Raw genomic sequence first — 18956 nt, 5'->3', positions numbered from 1 at the left:
GAACTGGGCCAGGCACAGAAGGGCTAGCCAGAAGCTCGGGTGTCCCTCTGGGCCCAGAAGAGCAGTGGTAGGTCTGCTGAACAGTCCTGAAAGGGGACTACAGGCCCCTGTACCTCTCAGCCCCAAGGAACGTAAGGGAAATGGCCCACTGGTTTTACCTATCCTTCCAGCCCTGTCTTTGGCTGGGACTTTAGGCTGTTATGTGCCCGAGAACTTTAATGAAGTGTGAGAAGCAACGCAGGCTCCTAGGGCTGGGGATGCAGTACTTCACTGCAGCATACCGAGCAGTTTACCACAGAGCACAGGACTCCGTCATTCAGCTTTATTTTTGTGCTGGTTTTTGGTTCCCCAAGAGCTGCATGAGTGATCATCTTGGCCACCTGACGGGGGGTCCCTGGGACTGGGCACTGTGGGCAGGGTGCCTCTGAAAAGAGCTGAAGAGAGAGGAATCATGCTTATCTTTACCACCACTGCGGAAGGCCCAGGCTGAGGGCAGGAAGAGGCTCCAGTGCCACCTGGGGAGAGAACAGGGAGAGGCTTGGGCACCAACTCCCAGTGGCCCCTCAACACAAGGCCATCACCCCAGGGTCACTGTGACTTACTGGAGCAAGCACAGTCTTCTGGGCCAGGGTTCTTCTAGCTCGTTTTTCACTGTACCCAATTAGGAGACCTCACTGCATTAACAGGCAGCCAGAACCTGTTTAATGGTTGCTTACTAAAATGCCTGTAATCTAGCACTGCTCCTCAGATTATGGCCCTGCCTCTAAAGAGAGGGCCCCATTTTGGGAGCTTCTTGGCCCTGACAGTGAGCAGAGGCTCAGGAAGGATACACAGCACGGGATTCACAGTCGCTGGCCTTCCACTGCTGGAGACAATTTAACTAACATCTGAGGGAAGATGAGAGGAAAGGAGGGACCAGCCCTCTCTCCCCTGCCTCATCTGCTCCTGGCTATGCTCTTATAAGAAAAGTGATAAGTAGCCTGAAACCCATGGTACCAGGGCCTACCCTGTGTCCATGATCCTTGGCAAGCCCTTCCACTCACCCCTTTAACCAGAGTGGGTGGGCACAGAGCAGAAGGAAGCCTGAAGCCCTGAAAAAGGCTTTAAAGCACAAGCCTTCTGCAAGGGCCCCTCTCAGGAACTTCAGGGCATGGCTCCTGTTCCACCAGCCTTCAGGGCCTGGGCCTGTGAACAGCTGGGGGCTTAGTGCCTTAGGATCTGAGCAGCAGTGTGTTCCTAAGGCTGAGCCCCACCAGCTGGCTCATCCAGAACTAGCCTCATTTTGGCATCTTTGAGACAGGGTGCTGGCCCTGAGCCCACTCATCTAGAGACAACAATCATAAAGGGTTCAAGGCCCAGAGTGTAAAAGCTGGGGTAGAGCCCACATGGGAGGGACGTGCGCCCTGCTCTGGGGTCACAGCTGCCGGGGACCATTTCAGGGGAAGGGCAGAGGGGGCAGAAGAGCGTAGGGGGTGTGTGTGCAGGCAAGGAGGGGTGGGGAGTGGTGGCTTAGGACGGAAGCACCAGGGAGCCTCTTCTGGCTCAGCACCAGGCTCCCCCAGGGGCCTCCCCAATACTGAACATTAAAGCTGCACCCTGAGGGGTCTGGCCCCAGACCAGGCAAAGGCTCAGCCCCCAGCTATAGAGTATGGGGTTGGGGGGCACTGCTGGCAAGATGGGCACTGTGGTTCTACAGTAACATAACCTTATACTACCTGTGCTGAAGACAACAGAAAAACAGTAAAAAAAAAATCCCAATACAGTACAGTAACACCATTCTGATGCCATTCCCCTTCCCTGCCTCCCAGAGTGATGGAGTGGAAAAAAACTTGAAAAAAAAACCCCAGCATAAAACTTGGATCAGCTCAAGAGAAAGGGTCAAAAGCCCCCAGATCAACCTGTGGCGGGGCTGAGGGAAGGCCTCAAAGCCCTCAACGGAAGGGAGACTGCAAGTCTGCCCTCTAGTGGACAACTGCAGCGCAGCCAGTTCTACAAGATCTGAGGAAGGGCCGCTTAGCTGGGGTTGTGAGGGAAGCAAGGGAGACAGAGCCAGCTCAGGCCCCAAACAGGGCTGCCCCACCCCGCGAGGCGCTCGCCCAGGCCCAGTGGCTGTAAACCTGACACACAGTCTGTGAGCTGCCTATGTCTGTAAACAAAGCCCCACCTCATCACGCAGGGGGCCGAGTGTAGCGATGCCTGGAGCCACTGTGCACTGAGCCTGCCACTCGCCCCGCACACCCAGTGAGAAAGCCTTCCCTGGCTAAGGGCAGGTGACAAGTCCATTTAAAATATGAGCTGTTCTCTCAAAGAAAGAAACCAAAAAGAGAAAAAACTTAACAACAAGATCCATGAAGCTTCACATCCTTAAGGCGTTCGTTGTCAGGAGCAGCAGGGGACTGCAGGGTCCAGCCTGCCCAGAGCCCTTCTAGGCAGAGTGCAATGGGATGACAAATTTGCAGCCAAAGGGCGAGTGGTAGCTGATGCCCACCTCCTGGAATACCTGCTGGGGAATGCCGATGTCGCACAAATAGACACGGCCTGCGTGCTCCCCCAGAGGCAGAGGTAGGCCCAGAGCCAGTGACCACTTGGCATCGATGCCCTGTTCGACTTCATGCACAGGAGGGTCTATGCTGAGTACTGGTGCCCGGTTCTGGTTGGCCCAGGCCACAGCTGCTTTGTACCAGGGCTGATCCCGCAAGAAGGCATTCTCGGGACAATCCAGGCAGTTGATCACCAGGTCCACAGGGCTGGTGGGCAGATCTGTAAGTGGAAAGAGTGCCATCTGAAAACCCCTATAAAGTAGAGAGCAGCCCAGGCTGGGACTAGAACCATGGTGGCCCCCAAGAGTGTCTTGTTCAGACACCACTCCAATGCCTCTCCAGAGGCCAGCCTTCTCAAGGCTGGGTCAGTACTCAGGCCCCGGAAGTTCCAAGGCCTGGTTAGGCTGGGTGCTAGAGACCAAGGGTGTGTCAGCCTGATGGACCACTGTCCTCATGGAGCTCCCAGGCTGAAGCACTGTCCTGCTGGGTGTGCAGAGCTTCTCAGGACACAAGGCCCTTGCCTCCTCCGCACATCTGACTGACTCCCTGGTAAATTATAAGCTCTGGGAAGGTGGGCTCTACTGCCATGTCAGCCCTCACAGGGAGACCGTGCCTAGGGCTCAGGAGAAATGGGCTGACTGCCATTTGCGGTCTGGCCCAAGAAGTGTGAGCAGGCAAGAGCATGCTCATTCTACACCAGGCTGGCCTGCTCCAGACTGCCTGGCCTTGCTGGCCCCTCTCACTATCCTGGAAATGAGTCCTCCTTGCAGCCCAACCTTAAGAACAGGGAAGAAATCTATCACTTCTCCCAGGTGTTTTAAAAGGCTTCTCTGCTCTAACCAGGCCTCTGGGACAGTGTAAGAACAGATGTCTCAACAAGTATGTAAGTCTTGACCAGCCCAAGAGGTTAAACTGAGACTAGTGGAAATCAGACCAAACTCAAAGGTGAGCATCCTCAGACTTGCCTCCTGGGGCAGTTGGGATAGAAAGCCTTGTGGGCAGCTAGAGGAAGAACCAACTGCCTGGAAAAGGGCATCATGTTATAGATCTCAAGGGGGGAACCCACATACGAGAACCCCTCCCCAGGTCTCAGCCTTAAGTAATGACACATCTCAATTAGAGACTGATGGCTTCCTTACTCAGAACAGGCCACTACGGATGGAGGTCGTGGTGTCCCTGTGGGCCTTGAGGCTCTCAAGAGTGGGAGCGGCAGCTTATCTTCCACATGCCCACAGGAGGAGCCTGGCCTGAAAGTAACGCAACCTAGAATGGCTTGCTGACATAGCTGAACACACCCTTCTTTCTTTACTTGCCTTTCAGGTACCAGGCCCTCCGGGTTTTCCTTCTCCTTCACTGACCACTCTTTCCCTGTCTCCTTAGCTGGTCTCTCAAGTCCCTGACTTCTATACAAAGAACTCAGTCTAACAACTTCTCTATCTAATCTCTCTTCCTAGGAGATATCTTATCCAGGCTCATTATGGCTTTAAATACCACCCACACACTTGTAACTCCAGACCAGATCCCTTAACTCCAGACTCTTCTCCATCAATCAACATTTCCACCTGCATATCCAACAGGCATCTCTAACTGAGCTTCTGCTCTTCTTCCCCAAACCTCCCCCCCAGCTCTTCCCATCTCAGTGATGGGACCTCCATCCTTCTGGTTACTCAGGCCAAAAACCTTAGAGTCATTCTTAACCCTTCTCTTTCTCTCGTCCCTTACACCCAATCTGTAAACTCTTATCTTCAATATTGCTTCAGAAACTAACCACCTTTCATCACTTCCACGCTGTCTTAGCCACCAACATTTCTCTCTCCAATTATCACAACAGCCTTAATAACTCTTTGTAAGCCTACAGTCTGCTCTCAAACAACAGCCATAATGATCATTTGGAACCCGAGTTGGATTATATCTTTCTTCTACTAATTCCTCCAGTGACTCTCCATCTCACCCAGAGTAAAATTTCAAACCCTCACAGTGATCCACAGGCCCTTTATAACTGGACCTTGAAATGTCTAAGTCTGCTACCCTCCACCCAACCCTCCGACATTCTCTGTCTTCCTTCCCTGCTTTATTTGTCTCCATAACACTTACTGCCATGTGACCCGATAGAGATATTACTTGTCATCTGTCCTAACCAGCATGTAAGCTCCACGGAACCATGGATTAAGAAAAAAAATCTGGGACTTCCCTGGTGGCACGGTGGTTAAGACTCCACTCTCCTAATGCAGGGGGCCTGGGTTTGATCCCTGGTCTGGGAACTAGATCCCACATGCATGCCGCAACTAAGAGTTCGCATGCTGCAACTAAGGAGCCAGCGAGCTGCAACTAAGGAACCCCTGAGCTGCAACTAAGGAGCCGCCTGCCACAACTAAGACCCAATGCAACCAAATAAATAAATAAATATTTTTTTAGAAAAAAAAATCTATCGCCATATCCCCAGTGTCAAAAACAGTGCCCATTCTGTAAATATCTGTGAAATGAATAAATGGGTCCCCACCTCTCCATTTGAGTAGTGGGAGAAGGAGGAGGGTGAAGGGATAGGAAGTAGGCAAGTCGACACCAAAGGTATTTATTTCCTTAGACACTAAGACTACTTGGGGGCAAAGCACTCTTTACACTTGTGGTGCTTTTCCACCTGTCACCACTGGGCGGCACCGCCAGACCAGTGAAAGCACCGAGGACAGAGAGGGCCTCAGCCCAGCTCTGTGCAAGTGCTCACCTTTGAGGCTAGACACTTGTTGGCCCTGGGTCTTGCTGAAGAGAGACAGTTCGTTGGTAATGGATTCCAGCATCTTCACGAAGTTGGGCAGGAAGAGGATGACCTGGACATCATGGTTGGCTAGGTGCCTCCCACAGCTGATACCCTGAGCCCCCTTCACATGGGGCCCACATAGCAGGGCCACCGTAGGCCTCTGGTGAACATTTTTGGGATTCAACCTGGAACAGAAGGCAAAGAAGCATTATCAGCTGCAGACTTGCCAATCCCTTGCATCATATACCAGGCAAGTGCCTCTCGGCACCTATTGCTCTCAGAGTTCTCGCTAGTCCCAGGTTCCAGAGGGGGATGGACAAAATGCACTAAAGGCCAGGTTTACAGGGTGGCACTCCCACTGTCCCACATCCCGGTGTCACGTCATCTGCTGGGTCCTCTCATTAGGTAGTTCACCCAGATCTTGTTCCATATAACACTGTTGCCAGAACATTGCTTTCTGACCAAGAACACTTACTGTTCTCTCCGTATGACCTATTAGGTCCAAACTCTTCTTAGCAAAGAGGCTTTTCTACCTCTGCAGCCTTCTTTGCTCTTCTTCCCCGACATGCCTGCTCCACTGCAGGAACACTGGTCTCATCATTCTCTGCTGCACGTGTAAGGTTCTTTCTTGCTTCTGCTCCAACTATTTCCCCTGCCCAGAAACCCCTTCACTTGTGAAACTCTGACCCACCCCTTTTACGATTACTCTGGCTCAACTCCTAAGACACTCACAGCAAGTACCCAAGAGGGTAGTTCTAAACATCCTCAATCAGTTGCCAGTCCAAGTTCTCTGTACTGAGCTGCCAGTAAGCTAATAAGGGCAATGGTGTAGATACTAATAGTACCTATTTCACAGGACGCTGGGTGGATGAATGGATGTAAAGCACTTGCAACAGGAACCGACACACAAAGTACTCAATCGATGCTGGCACTGTTACACTACCGGTCACAGAGGAGGCAGCGGGCAGGCTAGGGGCTTCCCGGTCTCCTAGGCTGGTAGCTGCCTTGGACACCCACTTCCTGATGAAGTCACTTCCAGCTTCCTGCCGTTCAAAGCTGAGACCTCTCTGGTCTTAGCCACAAGTAAGGAGGTTTAGAAGATTAGCCCTAGAGCTGTGCCCGACTCAGTCTGCCCCCAGGGCAGGAAGGGAAGGGGAGATGAACAGCAAGAAAGAGGCTTAGGCCCCTGCTTAGGGGCGGAGCAGTGACAGTCACTGTTTTTCCCCAAAGAGAGGAAGACAGATGTTGTCAAGCCAAAGAGGAAACCCCCACTCTCCAAATACATTTGGGGGAATGTGGTAATGTACTTTACATATACACCAAGTCATTCATTTCCCTCACCGTGTTTGCATCTTACGGAAATATGACGAGTACTTCTCCCTTCACAGGGGTTATTCCTCAAGTTGCCCCAATGGCTGCTCTGGGAGAAGGTTCAACGGTCATCAGACCCAAGGGCAGGATACTCCTTCAGAGAGCAGCTTGCACTACTTCCTCTTTTGGGGTCTCCACTGGCTCTTTCCTGGCAGAGGAGAGGCCAGGGATCCAGGTTGGGAAGCAGGCCTAAATCAAGGGACAAGGAGGAATGAACACAATGCTATAGGGTGAGGGGAGTGGAGAAGCCAGGAGGGGTAATCTCACAGCCAGCGTGAATCACTTTAGACACCACTCTCCCACAAGGCTACCAAAGTCCTCCTCTTTATTGACAAATCCAGCAGATACCTGTCAACTCTAATTGTGCTTGCTCTCTCAGCATCGCCACTGCTGACCATCCCTTTATTCCTCAAACACCATTCCTTTGGTTCTTACACACTACCCTCTTGGTTCTCTTACCTCTCTGGCTTTAAACTTTCTTAGCTAGTTTGGAAGGCTCCTCGTCTCTTAACTCTGCTTTAATGCTGATGTTCCCCAGAATTCCACCCTAGGCCCTTTCCTCCCTTTACACCCCTCTCCTTAGAGGAGCTTGCCTATTCTTATACCATGTACCAGATGATGACTTCCAGATCTTTATCTTCTGCTCAGACCTTTTTCTAAACTTCAGATCCAGATTGCCAGTGGTTTATCTGGATGTCTCACAGGCCTCCTAAACCCAGCATATCCAGAACAAAATCCATCATCTCCCCCAAACCTGCCCCTCTTCCCACGTTCCTTATCACAGTGAATGCTATCACTATCCAACCAGATGTCCATGCTAGAACGCTTTAAGTTCAGTGATCACCGACACTTCACTTTCTATCACCTTCCATATCCATTCAATACCCTGCCCTGCTGATTTTACCTTTAAAAATTCCCTCATCCACCCACTTCTCTGATCCCTACTTCCCTGCTTGGGGCCACCATCATCTGGCCCCTGGCTCAGTTTTCTAACTGGTCTCATGGCCCCAGTCTTGCCTCCATTAATCTACTTGGCCAAAGTCGCCTTTTTAAAACACAAGACTAACCATGTTACAGACCTACTGAAATCCCTTCAGCAGCTCCCTATCTCTCAGCTGTACGCCCTACTTTCCAGCCACACAAAATGACTTATGGATCCACAGTCTCCTGATCCTTTCTGCCCTTGGCACACGCTTTTTACTTTTCCCCCTTCCTGCTCGCCGCTGTGAACTCCCCCTTGCTCTGTAGGACTCGGTTTGGATGCCACTGCTCTAGGAAGGGTGGTGAGTGGCTTCTCCAGCCTGGAGTAGAAATGTGGCTTCCTGGAGAGTCTTCTGTTTCCTCTACCACAGCACTGGACTTTCTGGAGACCTCACGAGGCTACTGGAGGACAGGAGCAGTATTTTCTTATTCTTTGTATCCCTAGCCCTAGCACAAGGTCTGGTACATGGTATCAGTAAACATCCACAAAACTAAGCACTGCCCCTGATACAACAGCCTAAAGGGCAAGTGGAAAGGTACCAAAGTCTAGCTCTTATACCCAGTTGTCAGGGTTCTTCTAGAAGCTCTCAGGTATAGAACTGAGGATTGATTTTTATCCCAGCCCTCTGAGTGAATGGCGAGTTCCAAAGGCTGGGTCTCTGAAGGTTCTTAGAAAGCAAGCCTCTGGTAGTCAGCAGGAGTCTGAGAGTCAGCTGTTACCACGAAGGAAGGATCAAAGGGTGGTTTGCTGGGAGAAGAATGAGGACTTCCAGGACAAGGGTGAGAGAGGCAAACAAAAACCTTGTAGCATCCAGGAAAGTGACTTCACAGAGGTACTCACGTTAGAGGAGCAGCAACGGTCTGATGAACTGTGTGTGTGACACACTGTGCTGGTGCTGAGGCAGAGCAGCCTCACCCCACACTCAGCCCCCGCCGATCTGGAGGCATTTACCTGTTGGGTCCTCCGAGTAGGGTCAGTGCCATCTGACTGGCACACACGCCTGTCATCTCCAGTCTCCGCTCCAGAGTCAAGCCATGCTTCTCAGCCACAGACAACAGCTTTTTATGCAGCTCATAGGAAATACTTGGGACAACCAGACCAGAGTCTGCAGTTGGAAAGGAGGTGAGGAAAAAGGGAAAGTGATTACAGGAAACCAGCTCCACAAATGGGTGTAGTTGATCTGTGAAAGCCAAGACTTTAAGACTGACCCTCCCCAGCCCATCTGCCTAATCTGGGACTTAGGCGTGCTATGCAGCTCTCCACAGAGCTCAGGCAGTGCATGGGGAACTGAGTAACAACCTGTTCAGGTGACCACAGAGCAGGGATGAACTTAAACTCTCTTAGAAGTGTAGCTTTAGACCACAAAGGCCAAATCCATGAAGATGTATTTGGTACTATCAAGAAAAGGCTGCAATCTATCAACCACATTAGAAGAAAACATGCTTTTCTCAAAGTGGGGGAAATGCCGTTCCTGGCAGTGAGGTTTTCCTCACAAGCAGATCCCCTTATCCTTCCCCAGAGTGGAACAGACACTAGCTAACCCTCCTGACCCTCTTGGTCCCTGCTGTTCAATTTCAAGGCAGGATGACTTGTTCATCCCATCTGCTCCCCACATCTTCTTCCTCCTATTGTCCTCTATTTAGCCCTTCCTTTTGGCTGAAGAAATTCAACTAGGAACTTGTTTTCTTAGATAATTTTGTCATTTTCTCCCCATTTGGGGTGACTGTAACCCAATACTCTTACCACAGGGAAAGAGTACACGGAAAGTAACCTATGGCTTGCTTTAAGCGACTCAGAAGAATCTTTTACTCACCATAAACAAACAGAACTCTATAAAGGTTAGGGAGAATCATAGTCATTGAAAGTACACCATGGAAAGTATTGATACCTGGTTTTACAAGGTCAAAGTCTGCAGCAGCTGGGTACACTTGAAGGAGTCCATAGTATTATACATATCAGTAGCAAGGTGCCGTTTCAGAGCCCAGAAAACCAGGACAGGAAAGAGACAACAAAGTCAAAAATTGTGATCTTTTGCCTTGACAACCAATGCCATCTTACAAAGGCTAAAGCCACTGGGCTGGCCCCAAGGGAGCAAACCCTCTGCCAAACAGCCCCATCTGGCCTCACTGGCAGACCAAGAAACACAGATTCCAATCAGCAAGTCATCGTGGGATTGCATGTAATTAGTTTTGTCTGGCTGGATCACATGCCTTTTTCGATCCTGTGTCCTCATTTATACTGGACTGTAAACTCCTCAAAGTAGGAAATAAGCCTCTTACCTCCTCATCCCCCACCTCAGTTATACTGTCCCAGCTGTAGTTATTTACCAATAGAGGCAAGTTCTCATCAGGTACTCAAACGTATAAATGATGCAAACCTACTGCTATTTCTTGTGTGGCTTACTTAACTCTAAGGCAGAAGTTTTCAGAAAGTGCATCATCATCCTGTTGGTTCCAGAACCCTGTATAGAAAAACTTCTCTTCCTCACTGATCCTTTCAGGAGAAATTTCTTGAGGTTCTATCAGATATCCAATCCTGCCTACATGGATTCTTAAAACCACACAGAATTAGGCTGTGGCTGTACATTTTAACAACAGAAATCCAAGCATAAAGACTGAACTTAAAGCACCCACATCTGTATCCTCTCAAGGGAAGGCAAAATAAGGCAAAATGATAATAACTTAATGTAATAATGAAATAAAAACCATCGCCATGTCAAAATTCACACTATCCAGTCGGTTAATTGACCCCTTCCACCTGTATGAGTCCTACTCCTGCCTGGGGCAGAGACAACCAACAGTGAGCTTCGCCTCTCCCCTCACCCTTTGTGAAATGTCAGTCATTGATATCCCGGATGCCGATGCTGGAGGCTGTAGCCTGACCTTGCAAGTCAACCGCTGATTAAAAGAGCCATTTCTTATGGCCTGCTCCAGACATGCACATGTTATCAGAACTAATTAGGAACCACTGATAGCAGTGTGAAAAAGCTGAATGAATTCTCAGGAGTCCTAAGCCACTAACAACTCTAAACCTGTCAGACAAGTCATGCACTTGCCTACTTCAAACACCCTCTTCACCTGCAGAGTCACGCAAGGGAGAGCTTTCCCTCAAGTCTGTGCATTTCTTCACCTACGTATTCCCTTCCTGGTGAGTTTGAAACAGATCAGGGCAGTGAGTCTTGGGCCTGCCACCCCACTAATCAAACTTTCTTTCTGGGACTAGGTCTTGTGCTCTGCGTATAGGCACCCCCTCTCCGGTTCTGAGGGCTCTCTGGGGGCAGGCTGAGTGTTTTCTGCTACCTTCCTCCTCAGTCTTAGGGGTACAAAACTCATGGCACAGGCGGAGAAGAGTTTACTCCATGCTGGCTGGCTGAATGCTGCAGCTGGAAACTGTGTGTCTGTTACATCTCACTGATTTGTGCTGCAGGGAAGGGGTCCTGTTGATGAACTGGCATGTTTTGTAGCCTAGGGAAAGATATGGCCAGGAATCCTTTCTGCTTAGTCTGCCGGTCGCAGGGTCTAGGACTTCACTGTATTCTACTCTGTATCTCTGAAAGGAACATGCTAGCACCACAAAATGTTCCTTTTCAACATTTACACACAGAGTCCAACCAGTCAGACTGGCTTATCAGAAACAGGCAGAGGGAATAAAATAAACTCCAAAGGAAGGGAACCAAGAACATAGCGTGTAAACTGCAAACAATAACATCACCAAAGCCTGAACATGGGCCAAGCCCAATTATATTTTGGTTGGAAGGTGGATTTTTATTGTTTGGGAACCAAGGCAGTAAAATTAGTTGGTAGGGCTTCTCTTAATATTAATATGTACTTCAGAGCTGTCAGTGAAACAAGAGAGAGATATAATTATAGCCAGTTCGTGACAAGCAGAGCACTTCTTAGGATCTGATTAATCTTAGGATATCAAGGAAAACGGCTTAAGCACACCCAGTACAGGCCAGGAGAGAAGATGCCTCCTCCCCGCACAGCTCATTCCACAGCCTGAAGCAGGGCCATGGAGCCTCGTGGCCCAGCACCATGTGTGCTGCCCCTTCTTCATGTCTTTGTCACTTCCGCACTGCTCCTTCCAGTACATACTATTTGGGACCTTTCCCTCCCTTACGGACACATATGCATGTTATCACACCCTCCATCGCACTTCCCCACCCTCAAGACACCTTCTAGCACCACGTCCAAGCCTTCTCCCGCAGCCTCTGCATGTACATTCCCTCCCTGTCCTTCATACCTCCCAGCCTTTCTGCTGTGTAACAGGGCTCCCACAACGAAGTGTCATCTCAAATCCAAACTCAATCCTCACACTGGCATGGCCTTTTAGTTGGAAAGGCTGTTTGTATCCTATGTCTTATCAATGAGGAGCACAGCCCATTACTGGGCATGGAGATTTCTCCAGGACTATGAGTTCTGATTCCATTCTGTGGTGGTCACACAATTGGGCAGCGATATCAGAAGAGTTCTTTTTTGGAGTATAAAACAACTGGTAAACACATACCTTTAGACCCAATGTACAGACAGCCCCTGTAGACTTATATTAAGGCTGCCACAAAACGCAATTTGGTGTCAAGCATACCTTTGAAAGAAGAATTTGTTACGAGAAACCTAAATACCCCTAGTACTCTTTACTGGGGTCCACAAGGCACCCCGTGATCTGGCCCCTGTGCACTTCAGCCCCTTTACTTCGGGCCTCAACCTGCACCACGTTCTGGGCATCGGGGCTGCCTCCTGGTTCCTCAGTACTCCAGGTTCCTCCCAGCCTCAGGAAGCACGTCCCCTCACATGCTTTCCCTCTTCCAGCACTCTCTTCTCTCTTCCAATGCTCCCTGACACCACACAGGTTCCTCATTCTTCAGGTCTCAGTTTAAAGATCCCTCAGTCTCAGCATGCTGCCTACCTGCTTCACTGTGCTTAATACAATTTGTAAATAACTCTTTTTTCCTTTTGGACTATCTACTTCACTAAACTGTAAGCTCCATGAGGGCAGTAACTGTCTTGTCCACTGCTGTATCCCCTTCCTCTCCATTGTGCCTTCAGTGCACAGTGCCTAGTGGAGGGGCTACATAAATATGTGTTGAATTAATGAATGAATGTGAAGGAAACCTGTATAACAGCCTCAGGGCATTCCTCTCTGCAGCTGGGTAAGAGTCCAGCTGTAACCAAAGGCAAGTGCAGGTAAGATGTTTCTCTTTCCCCACTTCTTCCTTCCCCCATTAACAACTAGAACAACCTCCTATCCACACTGGACCTCATTCCCTCAGGTTAAAGCTCTACTGGAACAAGCTTTGGACTCAAGAGGTAAAGGACTTCCTGACAAGATTACTAATTACAAAGGGGAAAAGTATCTTTACAAGGAAGAAATCTGTTGGACAACACCTTACCAAGTGATCAAACTAGCCTCAGTGATGGGACAAACTGACGTTGTGTACTGTATGATGTAATGCTCCAAGAGAGACAGAGTCCCACCAAAATCCTGGAAAAAAGGTTCAACATGAATCACATCAAAAGGAAACAATCAATAAATCAAAACCAAGGGTTATTCTGCAAATCAACTGGCCTAGACTCTTCACAAATGTCAATATCACAAAGGACACCAAAAGTTGTGGGAACTGTCCTGATTAAAGGAAATGAAAGAGATCTGACAACTATATGTAATATACAATGGTTGATTAAAAATACAACTATAGGGACTTCCCTAGGGGCGCAGTGGTTAAGAATCTGCCTGCCAATGCGGGGGACATGGGTTTGAGCCCTGGTCCGGGAGGATCCCACATGCTGCGGAGCAACTAAGCCCGTGTGCCACAACTACCGAGCCTGCGCTCTAGAGCCCGTGAGCCACAACTACTGAGCCCGCGTGCCACAACTACTGAAGCCCGTGCACCTAGAGCCCGTGCTGTGCAACAAGAGAAGCCACTGCAATGAGAAGCTTGCGCACTGCAACAAAGAGTAGCCCCCGCTCACCGCAACTAGAGAAAGCCCGTGCACGGCAATGAAGACCCAACGCAGCCAAAAAATAAATGAGTTAAAAAAAAAAAACCCAACTATAAAGGACATGATTGGGACAACTGGAAAGCTTTGCATATGGAATTAGATAATACTTTTGGATTAATTTTAAATTTCCTGAGCGCAATCTTGTAGTGTGGCTGTAGAGAGTAACATCCTTCTGAATACATATGGAAGTATTTAGGGGTGAAATGTAATGAGTGCAACTAAATCTAAATTGTTCAGGGGTGTGTGTGTTTGTGCATTTCTATAAAGTAAATGTGGCAAAATGTTAACTGGTGAATCTAAATGAAGGACATATGGTTGTTCATTATTCTATTCTAGCACCTTTTCTGAAAGTTTGAAATTTTTTTCAATATAAAAAGTTGGAGAGAAAAAAGAGTAAAGTGCCTCCAAATACGATCAACAAATGTTTGCAGAGTAATAATACATCAAGCCAGTGGTGGTGGGGGGCGGGAATGGCAGGAAACAGAATAAATAAAAAGAATATGAAAACAAACCACATTCCCAGTCTTACAACCTAGCTGGAAACAAAAAATATATATGTGCAAACATCAGAGAAAAAAAACTGTGTCATCCTGAGCACAAGTGTAAAATAGGAATTTCAAACCAGGAGCTGTAGGTAGTGTCAAATCCTCAATCTGAACCATGCCTCGCAAGACAGACAGAATTACAGTCACAATGATAGAAAAGGGAGCGCACCTGAGGTAGCGGAGGAACCATGAACAAAGTTACAGAGGCTGGAAAGGGTGTGACATGAGCAGATGAAAACTACCCTGGCTTGGAGCCCAGAGACTGCCGTGAAGGCTAGTTTAGAGTAGTGGGCAGGGCCAGACTTCAGAAGGCATTAAAACCAAGTTGTTTTATACAGGATGAAGTTGACAGGGCTAGAAAATGAGGGCAGAAGGCCATGTAGAATCGATTTCAAGGGACAAAGGGAACCTGTGGGGTAGCATAAAAAAGTAAAAGGTCATGACAATTTCAAGGACCACTGAGGAAGAAGAGAATCTAGAGTCAGAATGAATACTGAGGATAAAGGAAAACTCCTTGTCAGAAGGAATCACTGTGTTATTAAATTAGCAAAAAATGGCCTCCAGGGTTCTTTCTAGTCATGAATTTTTTTTTTTTGGCTGCGTTGGGTCTCCATTGCTGCACGTGGACTTTCTCTAGTTGTGGCAAGTGGGGGCTACTCTGTTGCAGTGCGCGGGCTTCTCACTGCAGTGGCTTTTCTTGTTGTGGAGCACAGGCTCTAGGTGTGCAGGCTTCAGTAGTTGTGGCACATGGGCTCAGTAGTTGTGGCTCGCGAGCTCTAGAGCGCAGGCTCAGTAGTTGTGGCGCATGGGCTTAGTTGCTCTGCAGCATGTGGGATCTTCCCGGACCAGGGCTCAAACCCGTGTCCCCCACATTGGCAGGTGGATTCTTAACCACTGAGCCCCCAGGGAAGCCCTCTAGTCATGAATTTTTATGAGAAGTAAGAGGCAAAGATGGCCACAAAGTTTCATGCTGGACACTTTAAAAATGGTGATTCCACTGAAAGAAATGGGAATGCTAAGGAGTCAAAGCTATGGGAGGGGGTGAATGACTGACTTAGCTTTGATATGTTGAATTTAAGGAGGATGATGGATACATTGAAATCAAACCCCTTCCTTGCTCTGGCCAGACGCGTGTGGCTGTGAAATGGCAAAGGGCACATAATAGCAAAAAAAATCACATTTGCAGAGACCAACTCAAGTTTCTAAAATGACCAATTGGCACCTTCATCAAAACTCAGGTGTCAGGCCATCATGTGCTGGCTCCAGATCCCCCAGCCCTTAGTTTGAGCTTAAACTCTTAAAATTAAAAAACTCTGGCAGTAGGGCTTCCCTGGTGGCGCAGTGGTTGAGAATCTGCCTGCCAATGCAGGGGACACGGGTTCGAGCCCTGGTCTGGGAGGATCCCACATGCTGCGGAGCAACTAGGCCCGTGAGCCACAACCACTGAGCCTGCGCGTCTGGAGCCTGTGCTCCGCAACAGGAGAGGCCGCGATAGTGAGAGGCCCGCGCACCACGATGAAGAGTGGCCCCCGCTCGCCACAACTAGAGAAAGCCCTTGCACAGAAACGAAGACCCAAAACAGCCAAAAATAAATAAATAAATAAATAAAAATTTAAAATACAGACATACACTTAAAAAAAAAAAAAAAAAAACTCTGGCAGCAAGTTGCCATGAGACCTTTTCCAGTAGGACTGTAGGAAGCACAAGTGTTCATTACTGGGGGAAGAGTCTAAGCCAAGACACCTGTCTTAACAGTACTGCTCTAAAACCTCATGAGTGCCAAGGACGACAACCAAGCCCTTCAGGCTGATGACAAGTGTCCACCTGATTATCCAAGCCCAGAAACTCTGAAGGATTCCACATTAAAAGAAATAACTGGGCTTCCCTGGTGGCGCAGTGGTTGAGAATCTGCCTGCCAATGCAGGGGACACGGGTTCGAGCCCTGGTCTGGGAGGATCCCACATGCCGCGGAGCAACTGGGCCCGTGAGCCACAATTACTGAGCCTGCGCGTCTGGAGCCTGTGCTCCGCAACAAGTGAGGCTGCAACAGTGAGAGGCCCGCGCACCACGATGAAGAGTGGCCCCCGCTCGCCACAACTAGAGAAAGCCCTCGCACAGAAACGAAGACCCAACACAGCCAAAAATAAAATAAATAAATAAATAAATAAATTTTAAAAGAAATAACTACTCCCTCCACTCCTGGCACCGGAGGATCTGCTAGAACCTGAGGTTCCCCAGAATCAACCAAGTCGCTTTCAAGGAAGTCTGCCTGCAGAGACACAATTTCAGAAACTAGGCTCATCAGCTCTGCTCAATGAAAAGCTGTGGCGGCACTTGGTGCAGGAGCACAGGTATTGTTAATGCAGGTTTTCTGGTCCAGAACACCTCCTAGAATTTACCTCCTCATGTCTCCCCTGTGGCTCTCTTACGATAAATGTAAAAGAGGTGCCTCCCCGGGAATGGCATCCCTGTAGCACATGGTCTAATCTGTAAACACAGGAAGGGGAATGAGGGTTGAAGGGAGATCAAGGAAGAACCCATGTGGGTTGGGTCAATGGTTTGAAAAAGCAGTGAGATCATGACCAGTTCCACTGCAGCAGACACTCGAGTCTCCGCGTGAGAAGGATCCTCCTCAGGAGCACGATAGCCACTGAAGGCAGTCTTCACTATCCTCAGGGTAAAATTCCTCAATGGCCACTTCTAAGCTCAAAGATTTCTTTCTTTCTGAATTCCTTCTGAACACATAAACAAACCCAAAACAGATTTCCTGATTACCTGTTCTTCAGGAGGTAAAAAACACTGCTCGTCTTGAAAGCATTAGGACACATCTTGAGGGCCTCTGGGGACAAGAAGCAGAGGAAGGCAGACAGGGCTCAGAGGCAGAAATGGAACGCCAGCTGTGGAAAACAACTGACAGCCTGGAATGGTGAAAGCAGAGCTTGTCCTGAGAGCAAGATACAGCGCTACTGAAGCGCAAAGAGAAGAATAAAGAGGCAAGCCAGAAGCAGCAGAAACAAGCCAACTGTGGCTTCACCAGCTACTCCCCTTCAGAGTAGAACTAGAACTGCTTTTACTGAGAAAAATGAGTATGCGTTAAGTGGTGCTGAACTAAGGGAGCTCAAACCAGAGTGCCTCACTCAAACTCTGACTTGATCCTTTTGCAAGACAGTAAGCAGTAACTCTACTTCAGGTCATCTTCATACACTTGCTACTCCCCAAACTTCAGCAGACACATAGTGTGGAGGCTGAGGAACATCCTTCAGGCAAAGCCGATGGGACAACTGTGGAGATTCAGTGCCTGTACCAATAGCACCCTGTTGCCTCCCATCTGGCTTCTATATACTTGAAGACAAAAGAAGGCTACACAGTGGGGAAAAAAATGGCAGAAATTAAATCAGAATTCTACCCAAAATGAAGGGGTCTTGAATAAATGAACCTGAGAAGAATTTATTAGAACCCAGGGAATGAAGAATTCTAGACACTTTAAAGTCATTCCTGGTGAAAGATTTAATGGAACACTTAACTCCAATAAAATGAGGATAATAACAAAAAGGGGAAAACAGTACCTCATAGAGATGCCATGAAAATTAACTGTGATAAGCATGTGAAGTGCTTAGAATGGTGCCCAGGACACAGTAAATACCCAATGAACATCCAATATTATGACAGTGATCATAATGTTGTTTCTCCTGAACCAGGCACTCACCCTTCCTTTTCTGCCACCTCTAAATCTTGTACACACTTCCATTATTTGTTTACACATCTGGTTACCCTATGTAAGGCCCCTGAGGTGATGGACAATGACTTACCAGAGCATCTAGAACGGTGCCTGGCACATAGAAAAGTTTTATAAATGTTGACGCTTTGAAGTAACTTTATTGAGACAGCCTTTGCACTTCACATTAAAGTCATATATTGACTGAATAATAATTATAAGCCGGGCATTGCACTAGCTGCTTTCCACGTGATCTCATTTAATTGCCTAATATTATCCCACTTTACAGACAAGGAAACAGGCTCAGTAGTCCCCACGTGGCTACATATCTCAATTCTCTGACCCTACAGACGCCTCCTCATTGAAGCCTTTAATATTGAATAATTAGTAAGTCCCTCAGTGTGGCAACTCTACTAATTGCTTTCTCTGGGCTCAGCCACAAAGCAATGCAAGAAGAAAATCACAAAAACTTGGCCCATTAAAACCTAGACGTTCCACAACTAGACTCGCTGCCATTCTTCACACCCCACAGATTCAAAGCTTTTGAATTCTGTTGTTCACTCAACCCTCTTCAACCTGTCTTCAATCATCAAATCCTATCAAATTCCCCTTTGTCACTTCTCTCACATCTCTGTCTTCCTTTCCATTCAGAGGTCCAAACCCCTGGCATATTAGTTATGTCATCAGTCTAACTTATCTTCCTGCTCTGGTCTCTCTCCTCAAATTCTACTCTGAACTCTATCACGAGACCAGTCTTGCTAAAGACTAACAAATTTTCCTAAAAGAGATTTTGGATCATGTCTTTTTCAGAATCCTTCAGTTGCTCCTCATGGCCATAAAACAAGGGGCAGCATTAGCACACAGGCTCTCTGAGCTCTGGTCTAAAGCTATTTTTAATTCCTGCTATTCCCCCACACAAAAATCTCCACCCTGGCCAAACCAGCCAATAGCCAATCTCCCACACAGCCCTTTATCACACTACACCAGCACCTGCCCAGCCTACCCATAAGTATCTTCCTCTTCCTCTCTGGTGAAATCCTGCCCATGCT

At 48.3% G+C, this 18956-nt stretch overlaps 1 protein-coding gene across 3 annotated transcripts in view; it reads right to left on the bottom strand.

Annotated features, from left to right (window-relative positions):
• Positions 1–308: 308 nt before the first annotated feature.
• The window catches only part of EDC3 (enhancer of mRNA decapping 3), a 53217-nt gene continuing 34569 nt past the window's right edge, over positions 309–18956 (bottom strand). For all 3 annotated transcript variants that reach the window (XM_057543581.1, XM_057543579.1, XM_028162718.2), the window contains 3 exons: positions 8600–8753; positions 5263–5480; positions 309–2760 (listed from right to left, as the gene is read on the bottom strand). In XM_057543581.1, coding sequence (XP_057399564.1) covers positions 2426–2760; positions 5263–5480; positions 8600–8753 — 707 coding nt within the window. In that variant the 3' untranslated portion in view covers positions 309–2425. The remainder of the gene's footprint in view (positions 2761–5262; positions 5481–8599; positions 8754–18956) is intronic.

This window comes from Balaenoptera acutorostrata, chromosome 3 (assembly GCF_949987535.1).
Source record: "Balaenoptera acutorostrata chromosome 3, mBalAcu1.1, whole genome shotgun sequence".
Taxonomy (NCBI): Eukaryota; Metazoa; Chordata; class Mammalia; order Artiodactyla; family Balaenopteridae; genus Balaenoptera; species Balaenoptera acutorostrata.
This window is presented reverse-complemented; position numbering and strand designations above follow the sequence as displayed.